This window comes from Triturus cristatus, chromosome 5_1 (assembly GCF_964204655.1).
Source record: "Triturus cristatus chromosome 5_1, aTriCri1.1, whole genome shotgun sequence".
NCBI lineage: Eukaryota > Metazoa > Chordata > Amphibia > Caudata > Salamandridae > Triturus > Triturus cristatus.
In genome coordinates this window covers 103078330-103094395 of record NC_140587.1, presented here as the reverse complement: position 1 = coordinate 103094395, position 16066 = coordinate 103078330, and the positions used below count along the sequence as shown (strand labels likewise).

General features: G+C 48.0%; 1 protein-coding gene across 5 annotated transcripts in view; it reads right to left on the bottom strand.

Annotated features, from left to right (window-relative positions):
• NUGGC (nuclear GTPase, germinal center associated) overlaps positions 1-16066 on the bottom strand; it is a 1337967-nt gene that overhangs the window by 305498 nt on the left and 1016403 nt on the right. For all 5 annotated transcript variants that reach the window (XM_085604518.1, XM_085604516.1, XM_085604517.1 and 2 more), the window contains one exon: positions 10220-10328. In XM_085604518.1, coding sequence (XP_085460644.1) covers positions 10220-10328 — 109 coding nt within the window. The remainder of the gene's footprint in view (positions 1-10219; positions 10329-16066) is intronic.

Here is a 16066-nt window from a genome sequence, read left to right as displayed (position 1 = left end):
TTGGACTGATACAAGGTGTACACTAGAATTAGTGACATCATATATCAGGCCAACTTCTCACAGATACCGCCGAGGCGGTACAGGGGGACAACGTGCCGGTCCGTCCACATCTACCCCAGTTGCATCCGTCTCAAAGCCCTCCTAGTCCGAGCTTTCAGGCCCATTCCACGCCAGTGGGAGGCAGAGTTCGCCATCACCTGCTCCGCTGGCATACCATCACATCGGATAGGTGGGTGCTGCAAATCGTCTGAAGGGGCTACTCCCTCCCCTTCGAGGCGACACCCTCCAGCCATGCCACCGCAGTGCCACCAAATTTCGGGGGATCACTTGTAACTTCTGCAGGAAGAAGCTACGGCCCTCTTGGCCAAGGGGGCCATCGAGCACGTTCCTGGTCCAGAAGTAGGTTGTGGTTGTTATTCCCACTACTTTCTGGTTCCCAAGAAGGGCAAAGGCAAAGGGCAAAGGCAGCCTACGCCCTATCTTGGACCTCAGGAGCGTTAACGCCTTCCTCCGGAAGGAGAAGTTCAAGATGCTCACCTTAGCTCAAGTTCTGGCTGCCCCAGACCCTGGAGACTGGATGGTAGCACTGGACTTGCAGGACGCTTATTTCCACATCCCCGTCCTGCCGGCCCACCGGCATTACCTGTGGTTCATGGTGGGCCAAGAGCATTTTCAATTTACCGTGCTCCCCTTCGGCCTCACCAGTGCCTCTCAGGTGTTCACGAAAGTGATGGTGGTGGTCGCAGCTCATCTGCGCAGATTGGGGATTCCAGTCTTCCCCTATCGCGACGACTGGTTGTTGAAGGCGGGCTCGCCCCAGGCAGTCGTCTCCCACCTCCAGACTACGGCCGACCTCTTGCATTTGCTGGGGTTCTCCCTCAATGTGCCGAAGTCACATCTGAGTCTCTCCCAGAAGCTCCTCTTCATCGGAGCGGTTCTGCATGACGGTCCAAAAGGCACGCGGTGTTGATAGACCGCAACCCCAAACTAAGTGAGGAGAACAGTTTCTTTCCAAACTGTTCCAAACTTTTGGATTCCAGATCCGGGGGAGCTTACGGGAAGGAGGTCTGGGAGGTAGAGGCCTGGATAACCAGGCTCTCGGGCGTGGGGTGCATGGACAAAAAACTGGTGCAGGGCGATTGCGCCGGGCCACGTTCCGGTCCACAGGAGGAACTGTGGAGGGTTTGGACCAGGTGCCCTTCAGAACGTCAATCAGTGCTTCATTAAACTGCAGCAGAGGCTCCGAGAAGCTTGCTGACGGTTGGAGCACTTCAGTGAGGAGATTAGTCCTCACGGCCACCGCTGGCAGCTCAAGCCCAAGGGCTTCGGCCGCCTTGCGCAGCACCACAGAAAAGGTAGCACCTTCCTCCGAAGCCACGGTCGGAGGACAGATGAAGACAGTGTCAGGGGAGGTGTCAAGACCACTGGCATCCCCCCCTTCGTCTGCCCAGTCCTGAGATAACTGGCCCTGCCGGGCCAGAGGGCCCACAGACCCCTCCCAGTCGTCACCGTCATCCGATTCCTGGTACACAGGTGGAATGATCGGAGCCGGGCAGGAGATGAAATTGCCACCTATCGGCGCTGGGTGCGGCGCCGCTCCGATGCCGGGCCCGGACCGGGACTAAACCGGGGAACTGTGTCGTCCGAAGGCGGCGCCGGGGGCGGCACCGGAGCAGTTGGCGCCGGCGGAGGGGTCGTGAGGTCGACCGGCGCCGACTGGGATCCAGGCCTGGATCCGTCGGGGACCTGCGGCGTCGGGACCGGAGTCGACGACAGCGCCGGGGCAGGAGCCGCCGGCTCTATAGGCCTCCCAGTCAAGCCTGCGGGGCCCGAAGGCGCGCCGGCAGGCGTCTACGGCTGAGCCAGGTTCCTCATGGCCATGAGGAAGGCACTGACCTCCGCCCGGAGTCGCGTCAGTCCCAGGGACTGGAGGGTACGGGGACGGACGGGTCACCTGCGGCTCCGATGGAGCCGCGCGGGTGATGCCACCCGAACCCTCAGGCGAGTCGCGCGACCGGCGAAGGGAGCCAGAAGAGCGATGTCACTTCTTCGACTTCCTGCTGTGCTTTGACTTACCGGATCACGAAGACTTGGACCCCGACGAGCGGTGATGGCTGTGAACTCTAGCATCTTGCGGGACCGCTCCCGCCTAGCCTTCGAAGTCAAGGCCCTGCATCGTGGTCGGCACAAAGGCATTAGAGGCACCGGCGGCGGTGGTCCGTGACTGACATCAGCCGGTGACCGAAGTCACAAGCCTTGAAGCCAGGCATCCCTATCGGCACCGGAGTCGAGGTCGACGAAGAATGGAACCAAAAGAGTTCAAAAACGTTTAGTCAAAAAGTGACTAAAAGGGTATGCTCTTCCCGGATCGGCGCTTACTGGCGTGGAAAAAAGAAGAACCGACGTCAGCGCGCGCGAGGGCGAGGGCGGCGTCTAAGTACTCCGACGACATCATCCCGGCGATCACGTCGCCGACGATGGACACGGAGCCGCAGACGACGCCTAGCGACGCGCAAGGGTATTGCTGACGAAAAATCTTTCCGGATTCAGCCTGACGCCTGGGGATATTCTAAGGTGAGGAATCTAACTAACGTGTTTCTTTCAGATTTACTCTACACAAGCACGTCAAGATATATCCAAGTGGGTCCCCAGTTTGTGCCAGATGTGGCAGTTCCATTGCCAATTACCTCCATGCAATATGAGAATGCCTACAAACGCAGAAATTCAGGTCTAATGTTGTGGAGAAATTGAATATCATCTCCAAATATCAGGGTCATTGCCGAAAGATACTCTGAAATAGCACTTCATAAAGATTTTCCAGCAAAAACAGAAAAGGAATATGCTACTTACCAGTATGTATCTGTTCTTGGCATGTAGAGCTGCAGATCTACACACTTTTGCATAGATCGCCATCTGGTGTTGGGCCCGGATGTTTGCAGTTTGTTTTTCCTCTTGGAAAGTCTTTGGAAGTCACGAGGTCGGTGACTCCTCCCTTGGTTCGTATTGCGCATGGGCTTCGGCTCCATCCTCAGATTGTTTTTCGCCAACAGGGAAAGATGGAGCGAAGTAATAACAGTGAAGAAACCCATGTGTGTTGTATCTAAATAAGATAGACTGGAACAGATACAGGTAGCCGGGGAGGCGGGTGGGCGTGTGTAGATCTGCAGCTCTACATGCCAAGAACAGATGCATACTGCTAAGTAGCATATTCCGTTCGAGGCATATGAGCTGCAGATTACACACTTTTGCATAGACTATATAGCAGTTCCCAACCTTAGCGGCGACCACCGGTATCTGTTGCAGTGGTTTGAAATAGTGTTTTTAGTACAGCCTGGCCCACACTAGCTTGTTGCTTGGTTTGCACATCTACACAGTAATGTTTAGTGAAAGTGTGCGGTGTTGACCATGTAGCTGCCTTGCAGATATCATCTAATGGGATGTTCCCTAGAAAAGCCATAGAAGCCCCTATCTTACTTGTAGAGTGGGCTTTAGGGGGAACAGATAGCGTGCGTTTTGCTTTGTGGTAGCAAATCTGTATGCATTTTACAATCCACCTAGCTATCCCTGATTTAGAGATGGGGTTGCCTTTATGAGGTGGCGAGAAAGAGACAAACAGTTGCTTTGTCTTTCTGAAAGTTTGTGATCTCTGGATATAGTAAATCAAGGCCCTTTTAACATCCAGTGTGTGTAGAGCCCTTTCTGCAACAGTTTGAGGTTGCGAGAAAAAAAACGGTAATTCTACCGATTGGTTTAGATGAAAGGGTGAGATGACTTTGGGTAGGAATTTTGGGTTGGTACGGAGGACAACCTTGTTCGGGTGCATTTGGAGAAAAGGTTCTTGTATAGTAAGTGCTTGTATCTCACTGACCATTCTAAGGGAGGTGATGGCTACCAGGAAAGCTGTTTTCCATGTGAGGAATTGCAGTTCGAATTTATGCAAAGGTTCAAAAGGCGGACCCATTAGCCTTGTGAGCACTATATTTAAGTTCCACACAGGTGAGGGTGGCACCCTGGGGGAATTATTCGTTTTAGGCCTTCCATGAAGGCTTTAATGGCAGGCACTCTGAAAAGTGATAGGTGCTGTCTGTTTTGTAAGTAAGCAGCAATTGCTGCGAGGTGTAGCCGAATGGATGTATATGCTAGGTTACATCTTTGTAGGTGTAATAAGTAGCATATGATGTGCTGTATGGATGTGTCTAGAGGGTTGATTGTGTTGTTATGGCAATAAACAACAAATCTTTTCCACTTGGCAGCGTAGCAGGCTCTAGTGGTAGGACGTCTAGCTTCTCTGATAACATTCATACAGTCGGGGGAAAGGTTAAGGTATCCGAACTCTAGGATTTCAGGAGCCAGATCGCAAGGTTGAGCTGAGCCGGGTCTGGGTGTCTGATCTCTCCATGGTTCTGGGTTAGGAGGCATGGTGAGAGGTGTAATTTTTGGTGTGGCACTACTGAGAGTTCCAGCAACGTGGTGTACCACGGTTGTCTGGCCCATGTTGGAGCTACTAGAATGAGTGTGAGGGAGTGCTGTTGTAGCTTTCGCACCACTAATGGAATTAGTGGGAGAGGTGGAAAGGCGTATGCAAATTTGCCTGACCAGTTCATCCATATCGCATTGCCTTTGGACAATGGGTGTGGGTATCTGGCGGCGAAGCTTGGGCATTTTTTGTTTTCGTGGGTGACGAATAGGTCTATTTGTGGATGCCCCCACATTTGAAAGAACGGGTGAAGAACTTGCGGGTGAAGTTCCCACTCGTGGATCTGCTGCGTCTGTCTGCTGAGCAGATCTGCCATGGTGTTCTGGACTCCTGGGACATGTTGGGCTAGGAGAAAGATTTTGTGTGGAATTGCCCATCTCCATATGTTCTGTGCTAGTTGAGAGAGCTGTGGAGAGTGTGTGCCGCCTTGTTTTTGGATGTAGTACATGGCGGTCATGTTGTCCGTGCGGATAAGGACTGCCTTGCCTAGAATCAGTGTGTGAAAAGATTTTAGGGCTAGAAAGATTGCCAGTAACTCCAGATTGATGTGGAGTAACTTTTGTTGCAGCATCCATGTGCCCTGCACTGTGAGATGTAGTAGATGAGCTCCCCAGCCGGAGAGCGATGCGTCTGTTGTCAGGATTATTTGTGGAACTGGGTCCAGGAACGGTCGACCTCTGGAAAGATTTGTGGTGTTCCACCACTGCAGAGAGCGATGGGTGCGACCGTCTATCAACACCAGATCTGTCAGTTGCCCCCTGGGCCTGGTTCCATTGACGCGCTAAGCACTCTTGGAGTGGACGCATCTGGAGTCTTGCATGAGGCACTATGAAAATGCAAGAGGCCATCATCCCTATCAGTTGCATGAACACTCTTGCTGGGAGGGAGTGTTAAAGTATGAATTTTTGACGCAAAGCCTGAATGCTTGCGATCCTTGCCGGATTGGGGTAGGCAATGGCTTTTGAGGTGTCTATAGTGGCACTGAGGTATTGCTTTATATGGGATGGTGTTAGCTGGGACTTTTGGTGGTTTACCGTGAAGCCTAGTTGATGAAGTAGTTGGATTGTAGCGGCAGTGTGGTGTACACATTGGTTGTAGGACGTGGCATTTATCAACCAGTCGTCCAGATACGGGAAGACGTGAATGTGCTGTCTTCTGAGGTGTGCCGCCACTACCGCTAGGCACTTGGTAAATACCTGTGGTGCTGTTGTGACCCCGAATGGGAGCACCTTGAACTGGTAGTGTTGCCCGTCCACTACGAATCTGAGGTACTTTCTGTGGGCATGATGTACCGGAATGTGAAAGTACGCGTCTTTCAAGTCCAGTGTGATGAGAAAGTCGTTCTGGGAGAGGAGCGGAAGTACCTGCTGAAGTGTTACCATGTGAAAATGGTCTGAATGTATGTACGTGTTTAGAGGCCGGAGATCTAAGATAGGTCGTATAGTCTCGTCTCTTTTTGGTATCAGAAAATATAGGGAGTAGACTCCTACATTTTGCTGATCGTGGGGGACCTGTTCTATTGCGTGTTTTTGTAGGAGGGAGATCACCTCCTGTTTTAGTAACGTGGAATGTTCTTGTGACATTGGGCTTTGCCTGGGTGGAATGTTAGATGTGAGTTCCAGGCAGTACCCTGAACGAATAATTTGGGTCACCCACTTGACTGATGTGATGGACTCCCAGACGTGAAGGAAATTTTGTAGTCTGCCCCCGACCGGAGTGGCATGGTCTGGGGGGAGCAGGGGAAAGTCATTGGGTAGGCGGTGTGGCAGAGCGGGCGGTATTTGTTTTGCCTCTGCCTTTATTGTTATTTCCTCTGTAGCCGCCTCTTTGGTAACCTTTTGTGAGGGTGGACTGAGGAGGGGATTTGTAGGACGTGGATGAGCTATCTGAGGAATAGCCTCTGCCCGTGCCCCGAAAGGAAGAGCGGCGAAAGGAGCGTCTAGGAGGGTGCGACTATAGGGCTCCCATAGATTTCGCCGTATCTGTATCTTTTTTCATCTTCTCGAGGGCCTCATCTTTCTTTGGACCGAACAAATGTTACTGATCGAACGGATGGTTTAATATTGAGGCTTGTACCTCGGGTTTAAAGCCTGACACTCTTAGCCAAGCGTGTCGACGGAGTAGGACACTGGTGTTAATGGCCCTGGAAGCTGTGTCTGCTGCGTCTAAGGCACAGCGTATAGAGGTATTGGTTATGGTCTTACCCTCTTGGATTAATTCATTGGCCCTATTTTTATATTTTTCTGGGAGATGGTGCATGATGGTTTCTAGTTCATCATAATGCGCTCTGTCGTATCTGGCCAATAGCGCTTGAGTGTTTGCGATACGCCATATATTAGCTGCCTGTGACGCAGTGCGTTTTCCTGATGCGTCCAGGAGCCTTGATTCCTTGTCAGGCGGTGGTGCTTCGCCTGACGCCTGGGAATTTGATCTTTTTCTTGCGGTGGATACCACTAGGGAATCCAGTGGCGCTGGCCCTTTGATGTAGGCAGGATCTGTAGGGGCAGCTTTATACTTTTTTTCTATGCGTGGGTTTAGGACCCTAGCCCTGACTGGGTCTTTAAAAACCTCTGGCGCATGTTTTATTACCCCATTGAGCATAGGTAGTATAGCAGCAGACCTATGTGCTGTATCAAAGGTATCTAGGAGGAAATCTTCCTGTACTGGGTCAGTGTGTAGCTCTACCCCGTGATAATGTGCCGCCCTCTGGAGTAGGTGGTGAAAACCTAGTGAGTCTTCTGGTGGCGATGGCCTGGATGGATATAGGCCATCTTGTGGGACATCTGGAATGTCTGGATTATTATAATCATCCCAGGGGTCTGGGGATCCTGTAGGGGTGGGATCTTGTGGCACATCTGCTGGGTCGTAGTATGGGTCCCCCTGATCCTCATGGTCTGGAGACGGGGTCGGAGAGCGATGAGGCAGGGGTGGAGAGGGTGGAGGGGGTGGAGGTGGAGAGGGTGGAGGAGGTGGAAGAGGCGGGGAAGGCACTCTGAAAGGGGAGGTAGCACAGTCCTTCCTCTTTGGAGGTGGAGCTGGTTTGTCCAAATGTCTCTTTTTAGAAGACAGTGCCAAATGTCCAGTTTTGGGATCCTTGGTAAGTGTCTTTTGCAAAGGATCCGGAGTAAAAAGTTCTTGCGACACTGGTTGTTCGGTCGGCGCCGACGGCTTCTTAGGCTTGTCTGTGCCGTGCTTTTTGGGACCCTCCGCTTTTTTTGTTCGGTGCCGAGACAGGCTTCGGCGCGGGAGTGTCGGTGCCGAGGGCCTTATGATGTTTAGTCGGCACCGAGAGGCTGGGTTTCGACACCGAGGGCTTTGGTGTGGAGCTCGGTGTCGAGGTAGAGGCCGATCTTTTCTTCGGTGCCGAAGGGTGTTTTTTGGCACCGCTGGTAGGCTGGCTCGCGCCCGAGCCGCCGGGAGGCTTACTTGGCTTCGTCACCGGGCCCGAAGGTGGGGTGTTCGAAGCAGTGTCTTTGGTCTTGCCTAGGCCCGAAGGCGAAGGCGTGACCGAAGCCTTTTTGGGTGTCGGCGCGGGTGTGGGAGGGGGTATTTTACTCACGACCCTCTGCGCCGGGGTGATATCCTCCACATCCGAGTCGTCGGCTTCGGAAGCACTGACGAGGTCCTCTTCGGTGTGCTGGTGTCCCGGAGCTTCGACATCGTCCCCAAAGATGTCGACTGGAACGGAAGTCGAGGAGTGCGCCATTTTCCGTCTGGCACGTCGGTCTTAAATAGTCTTTTTGGATCTAAAAGACTTGCAGGCGGGACAGTCTCGAGCCTCGTGTTCAGGGAAGAGGCAGAGGTTGCACACCTCATGAAGATCGTTGTGGGGGAATTTGGACCCACATTGAGGGCACTTCTTGAATGGAGTTCTTTCCATCAGCCGGGACCGGAGCCTGGATAGGCCCGAAGGCCGCCGTCGATGACTGGAATCGAAGGTGCGTCGAAGAAGAAGGTGATTGAGGAGATCAGTATCTAAACAATACTGCGGAGAGCGAGGATTCCGCTTCGATCGTCGAACTGGAATGTTCGGAACCGGAGCGCGAAGTATTACATCCGAGCCCGATGGCGGAAAAAAGCAATCTGAGGATGGAGCCGAAGCCCATGCGCAATACGAACCAAGGGAGGAGTCACCGACCTCGTGACTTCCAAAGACTTTCCAAGAGGAAAAACAAACTGCAAACATCTGCGCCCAACACCAGATGGCGATCTATGCAAAAGTGTGTAATCTGCAGCTCATATGCCTCGAACGTAAACCTTCAAGTAAGGCTAGAACGAGGGCCGTAAAACATTAACAATGGCGGAGGGCTTTACTGGAATAGGAAATGGCATAGGAAAAAACACACAAAATTCTCGGAATGATGAACGACTAATAGAAGACCTAGGAGAATGGTCTGCAATAGTGCAACAGCTATCATACCCACTTGAAAAAAGGCAACATAAATGAACACATAATAACACTAAGATATGACCACTTAGTAGTGGAAGAATTAGGAATAATGGGGATTAAGACAACACTTTAAAAACTAGACATTGTTCTGAAATTGTGAGGTTTTTAGACAGCCCATAGAAGGCGATAGAAAGCATCTTCTAGGAAAGAACAAAGTAACAGAGCAGACTAGATGGATATGAATGATCTTGATGTGCGGCAAAGACACTGCAACTCTGATCTACAATGATGACTTCTGTATTATAAAAGTGCTGTTGTGATTGTCTTATCACTTGTTATGGTTGCAAAATAAAATAAGGATAATTAATTATAAAATATATATAAAGAAACAACCTCTTCATAGACATTACTGAAGAGGCCAAAGTACTTCGCCGTGGAATGTTTCCTGGCAGAGGCAAACTCTCTGGCAGACTTCTCGATCTTTTCCTTTGCCTTTCAGTATTGCCAGAAAGTGCTAAGAGTCACACAGAACTATAGACTATGTGGGACCATCTTTGTTAAGTGACACTTCAGGAAAGACCTATGGGTGCAGGCAGTGGAAGCAGCTTCAAACAATGAGGCACATGCATCCAGCTTTTTACAGGTTGCAAAGGCCCATAGGAATGAATGGCAAGGCATTCCCTAATAGCGAATCACAATTTGCGATTCGCTATTGGGGAATGTGTAGGAATCCCTAATATTTTAGGAAACGCTACATGCATAAGGAATTGCGATCCCTTAATAGCAATTCCTTAAAACTGCAAATAAGGAATCGTAATTCCTTAGCTTGATGCATGGGCCACCTTGTATGTAGAAGAAACATAAAATGTTGAGAACAAAACAAAATAAATAAATGTGAAAACAATTACAAAAAACTGCTGAATGAAAGAAGGATAACTGCCATGGGTGATACTTGAAAGGACATTGGTAATTCTTCAGAAGAGTGCTAGACAAAATGACCACCAGTGGCCACCAGGATCCAATCCCAGGTGTAGCGATGCTGAAGGTGATTTTCAAGGAAAGACTTGGCTTGTTCACTGTTTCTCTCTTCCTCAAGTTCTGTTACTTGTTGTTTTTCTCTTCAGTTGGACCAGGATGAATATCTATTAGATGCTTCATTGGGGTAGGAAGAGAGGAATCTGAAATGTACTGCAGCCCTGCTATAGCTAGATATACTGTAGGAGAGGAAAATAATTGAAACACTTGACTATTATCTCAGCACTCTGCTTTAAAATGTATCGTAGCCCTCTTCCACGAAGAACAGACACTTATTTGCTATGAATGAATATTACATGTTTGTTACATGATCCTACCTGTGTATGCCTGACTCATTGAGCGCTGTATGTCTGGGGTCAGGATGCGAGATATTTCACGCTGCCGGTTCTTGATGTATTCATTTTGGTCCAGGATGAAGTTACGTAGCTGAGAAAAAACCCGGAATAAACGCATCATGAACAAAGGCTTACATATTGAATCACCCATCTGGTAAAAAGAGATACCAACCTAGCATATCCAATCCTAAAAGTGATTCCATCAAGTGGCTTGTGTGACTAATAAGGGCATCTTCAATGACGTCTCAAAGAACAGAAAACCTGTATATGCAAATTACAAACACTCACTACACACTAAATCACCAGTAGTGGCTACAGTTTGAAGTTTCCAATGCTAGAGACAACCCCAAGACCAATGTGATCATGCCTCAGTAATTCTTCCTTTGCTCTTGTCTAGTACTTTATTAATTTGGAAGGAGAGTCAAAGAGGAGTATTGGTATCAGGCAGGAAACTACAGACTGAACGGTCCAACTGTCAAGGTGGAGTTTAAAAATATTTTCAAGCCTGTGAGATGGTACAAACACCCAACACGGACATCTGACAGTACACACTCACCGTAAACTTCCTTCTCTGCAAGAAGCGCATTGGTACAATCATCGGTGATTTATTTATATCTTTCAAAAAACATGTAGCTTCCCTACATGCCAAGGCAAAAACATTAATATATGCACTTAAGTTGTTTCAAAAAGATCTTCATTACTCGTCGTATAACCATCTTTTAAGTCACTGTAACTTCATAAAAACTCATGTTACTGTTTTACAAAAATTAACTAAATGGATGAAATTGTATGGGTGATATTAGAGATGCATGTTTGGTGTATTCGTTGTTTCTTTTTAAACTTGCTCGAATCCCATATTGGTTACTTTTTATTGTCTATGCCTCTGTAATCATGACATGAAATCTCATTTTAATAACATGTTTTTGTGAACTTTTATGGTTCTTGGAACCGAATAAAGATATTTTGATTGATTGAACCATCTTTTAAAAGTAATGGATGTCAAGATTGTATCCATGTTGGCATATGGAACAGAAATCATGTAAGGAAAGGAAGAAGCAGTTTTGAATATAGTACAAACAAAAGTGTACAAAACCATCTTACGCTGGCCCAAATCAAGCTCGCCACATCAAGTACGGTTGTAATTTGGCCTAAAAAAACAACACAAATACAAAAGTCGAATGCTGTTATCAAACTTTGTTGGTCATTTTGTGCAGCAGTGAGCGGTCGCTGAATAATCTATGCTGGTCAGAGATCGAGACACAAATAGAAACAAAAAATAGAAAATTGAGGGGTCACCGACTACAGCTGGCAATAGAAGGCCTAGGAATCAGTGAAGCATGTCTGTGCCCATTGGAAAGATTGCATTCGCCAGGATAAGTAATGCAATTTATGAAGTCATTCTTATTGGATAGATGGGCATTTGCAAAGAAGCGACATGCCTGGGCAGTCATAAGTACATTTCAGAAGCTTGAGCCCCAAGCTTTCCGGATAGTTCACTTTCCATAGAAACTAAAACATCACTTCATGATGTATCACCTGGGACAATTCATTACACAGGATTTGATACCCTCCTGGAAACACCGATCTACCACTCCAAATTGCTGCTTATGCGAATAGAAGTAAGAATCAATAACCTATATATTCTGCACCTGTCCAGTCTTGCTTGAACAAAGACGAATTTTACTCAGACCACTGCTTTAACAACTGCAAATTTGTACCAGTAGATTGGCGGTTATTGCCTGGCTGAGCAAAACTGCAATCCCCTTAGTTTGTCTGGGTACAAAATTCCTGAACGAGGCGAAGATCTCACTAGGAGAGGCATAGTAAACGTTGCCGGAAAGAAGGAAGGAACTAAACGAGAAAGACTATGATTATGACCTAGTGAAACCGGTCGTTTGTCTGGCTCGACGTGCAGTTTGTGATGCAGACTCAGTTACTAGAAGATTTTATATTTCCAATAATTTAAGTAATCACTTTTGTAAGGAATTCAGCAGTTGGTTTGATATTTGGATATTTTTAACATGCATAATTTGCAATATATTCTAATTAATGTTATTAGAACACGGGTCTATCAAGGGGAGTGTGATGGCCATCTTGATTTGTAATGGTTGCAAGTAACCATGCAATAAAACTTTAGTTACTTATTTATATCAGACTCTACTCCACATTATTCACTGTCAAGCTGGTAGACATACTTAATAAGGGCCACCTTCTCCTGTACAGTGCTGCATATCTTTGTAGCAATGCTGCCACTTTATAAATACAATACAAACAAAAACACATCAAATTGTCCCCGGTACATAGATCGTATGCGCTGCATAGGAAGACCTTTAGCAATCGATTCAGTTTGTGTCCTAAAAACGTGCAAGCGTTGCATTACTTTTAATGGCAACGCGTGCACATTTGGCGATTCCCTTGCGGGAGCGAGCTTTAAAAGCATCTGGTTTTAATAAACATATGGTTCCTGCTCGCTCTCGCGAGGGAAACAGGCACAGGCCCCCTTCTCTCTCCCCTCCCCCTGCTGCTGAGCGTGAGGCGTGCGTGCTTGTTTACTTATACAATGGCGGCCGCACCACTGTGCCCACCCCCACCATTCCTATTGAGCTGCTTGTTTTTCTCAGCCTGCGTACATTCTTATCTCTGGCTTCTTTATTCTAAGTGCAAAACAATAAAGGAGTTTTTGTACATTAACTATCGGTAGCTCTGCCTATGTTTATCTGACTCCTACGTGCTCCGCTGTTGTCAAGCACGTACCGCGTATTCCCACTTCTGAAACGGAATTAGGTGCTCTGCTTTAGGGTACTGCACTTCAGTTTTCCGTTTATGCCTTTGGACTCTTAGTGCCCGCGGGCAAAACTTTTACCTCTGCTGTCTGGCCTGCGGCCGCAGTACCTTCATTTAATTATGTAACTCCAGTGATTGGCAACACCAGTGAGCGTGGTCTCAAGCGCCCGTCCACTTACTCGCTTAACGTCGTGAAATACATTTCTATTTGGGAAAAAGTCCTTCTTTCTATGAATATTTATGACCTGCTCTAAGCGTAAGCGCTACCCTTGTCGTGTTGCCTTCACTCCCGCCCCTCCCCTTGTTCTTGATTACCATCTGCTTCGTCCCTATTTTATTTCTACTTGCTTTCAGAGGATTGATATGTGTTTGACCCCCGCCCCCCATCAAGCTCCTCTATTCGTCCGCCATATTGGGTGCTGTACCACAGGCTTCCGGCTGGTCTTTCTCGCGGTAAAGTTTAAAAGCAGCTATGCTTCCGTGCACACAGTAAATAAAACTGTTTTACCAGAGCGCCGTTCCCCTGCTGCTCAGACATGGATACGGAGGGACTGGAGGCTGCGATGAGGCGGGGTGGTGGAGGCAGCTCTTTTCCTCATTCTTTCCCTTGGCCCTCCGCAGCAGTAAACTTTTCCATTCTCCAAACTTTTAGTGAATGCGTGGGTTAAAGTGCAGTGTGTTCTTTGTTTCAACCAGGGGCCTACTTTGCGCGCTTTGCTTTAAGGGACATGCTTCTGTCTACATTGCATGCGTTGAACACGTTGTTTTACATTTATGAACATAAAATAAAGCCCCCATCTTATCAGAAATGTGCCCGCCCCGCCTCCATCTGGCTGCGCACTATGCAGTATCAGTAGACCCCCCTCTAACACCAGCCCCTCCTCTCCAGCCTCTGTTTCAGAGAGCCAGGGCTCCTATGTCAAAATCTACCATTAATTTATCAATAATGGCTGTTAAGCGTTCGGAAGCTACATTTGTATTTATTTTCACGACATGCTGTCTGGTTTCTGTAACCCTTCTTTTTGAGGTCTCACCTGCCCCAGCGCATGCGCTGGTCTGGCAAGGCTTTTAGTGAGGGCTCAAAAAATGCTACCATGGCCAGCCTAGAGCTACAGTGCATGTGCGAGCAGAGGCACCATATGGCAAACCTCATCATGCTCATTAAGTGCCCGCGATCACTTTCACTTTTGCCCCCGATCCCTTTCGTGGCGCCCCTTTGATGTTCTCGTTCAAAGAACATCAAACATCAAAGAACATGTTGTGTTAATGCTTTGCTGCGCCTGTTTGACTTACAATGTGCTTTCTCTTTCCACAAACTCGATGTTTGTGTTCCTTTATTTTGATATGCTTTTAGTATTACTGTCACACACACAACCACACCCACCACACAACCACACGCACGACCACACACACCCACAACCACACACACAACCAACCACCCACACACCCACATACACAACCACACACCACACCCGCACCCACACAACCACCCAAACCACACACACCACACACACATAACCACACCCAACCACACATCCACACCCAACCACACCCACAACTGCACCCACAACCGCACCCACAACCACACAAAACCACACACACACAAAAAACCACACACACAAAAAACCACACACACACAACCACACACACACACAACCACACACACACACAACCACACACACACACAACCACACCAAGAATTGGCATAGCCAATAGATCTCGCCGTTGGGACCTTATAAGTGTTTAGCCACGCAACAGTTGATGTGGTTGCACCAAGGATATTGTGCTGCATAACTAAATACTTAGAAGGTGCCAAAAGCAAGACCTATTGGCTATGCCAATGCTTGTTTTATTTGAACTTGCTGTTGGAGGCAGGGTATGTTTCTTTTCATCAACCCTTTCCTTCGCTCCCCTCCCTCGCACGTAAACATTTCCATTCTCCAATATTTTGGGGAATCCGTGGGTTAAAGTGCAGTGTTTTCAGTCTTTCATGCGGGGCATACTTCACACACGGTGCTTTGAATACCTTGCTACGGTCTACAATATATGTATCCTCCCCCCCCTCACCCGAATCAAGAGCTCACCAATGTGCGGGAATGAAGTAAACTTTCTATAGCCAGGACTGCGGGTTGTGTGGAAGGCGGAAGTGAGTGGATGTGGGTGCAAGTTTACTTGCTACAGAGTTTACGATGTGCACTCCCCCAGCCTCCCCACGTGCTTCAGTCTTTTGTACACATAAAGGCACCATGCGATACCTGCACCACTAATTATCGCTCTCGAGTGAATACCAGCTGGAATAGAATCATGCAGCGAATGCATTGCTAATGTAATGCATCCAATCTTTTCAACGAGGGCCAAGATCCCCTTTTTAATTGAATAAAATAATTAGCGACTGCAGTTAAATATTTATTTTCTGTGAAAAAAGCTGCTTTAAATATCGAAATGAAGGTCATCTAGATTATGAAAAATAAATGAAAGGCGTTACCTTTATCAACAGCTTGGCATGTAAAACTGTGAAGGTCGATATCCAAAAACAACAAGTATTGGCATAGCCAATAGGTCTCGCCTTTGGGACCTTATAAGTGTTTACCCATGCAACAGTTGATGTTGCACCAAGGATATTGTGCTGCATAACTAAACACTTATAAGGTCCCAAAGGCGAGACCTATTGGCTATGCCAATGCTTGTTTCCTTTAGTTCTCCTTCTAGCATAGTCTTGTTTGGATGCTAAGCATGCTTCTGGAAGATGACTGTCTAGGGTGAGTGGCTCAAACTCTACCTTTAATAGTATGTTCATCAGCCAGTTATTTAAGTAAGAGAAAGGCAAGAGCTCCTTGCCAGTAAAAATGAGCTGCAATGGGCATCAGAAACTTATGAACATCCTGTGGAGCCAAATGCAACCCAATGGGCTTCTCCATGTCAATGAGTGAACTGCACCAGTGCATTGGATCTTTGCATGGTAAAGGGCACTGTCCTGCGATTTGACTGTCAGTCTCGGGGGTGGGCAGGCTTGGGGGCACTGAGAGAACTGAGGTAAGGTTCAAG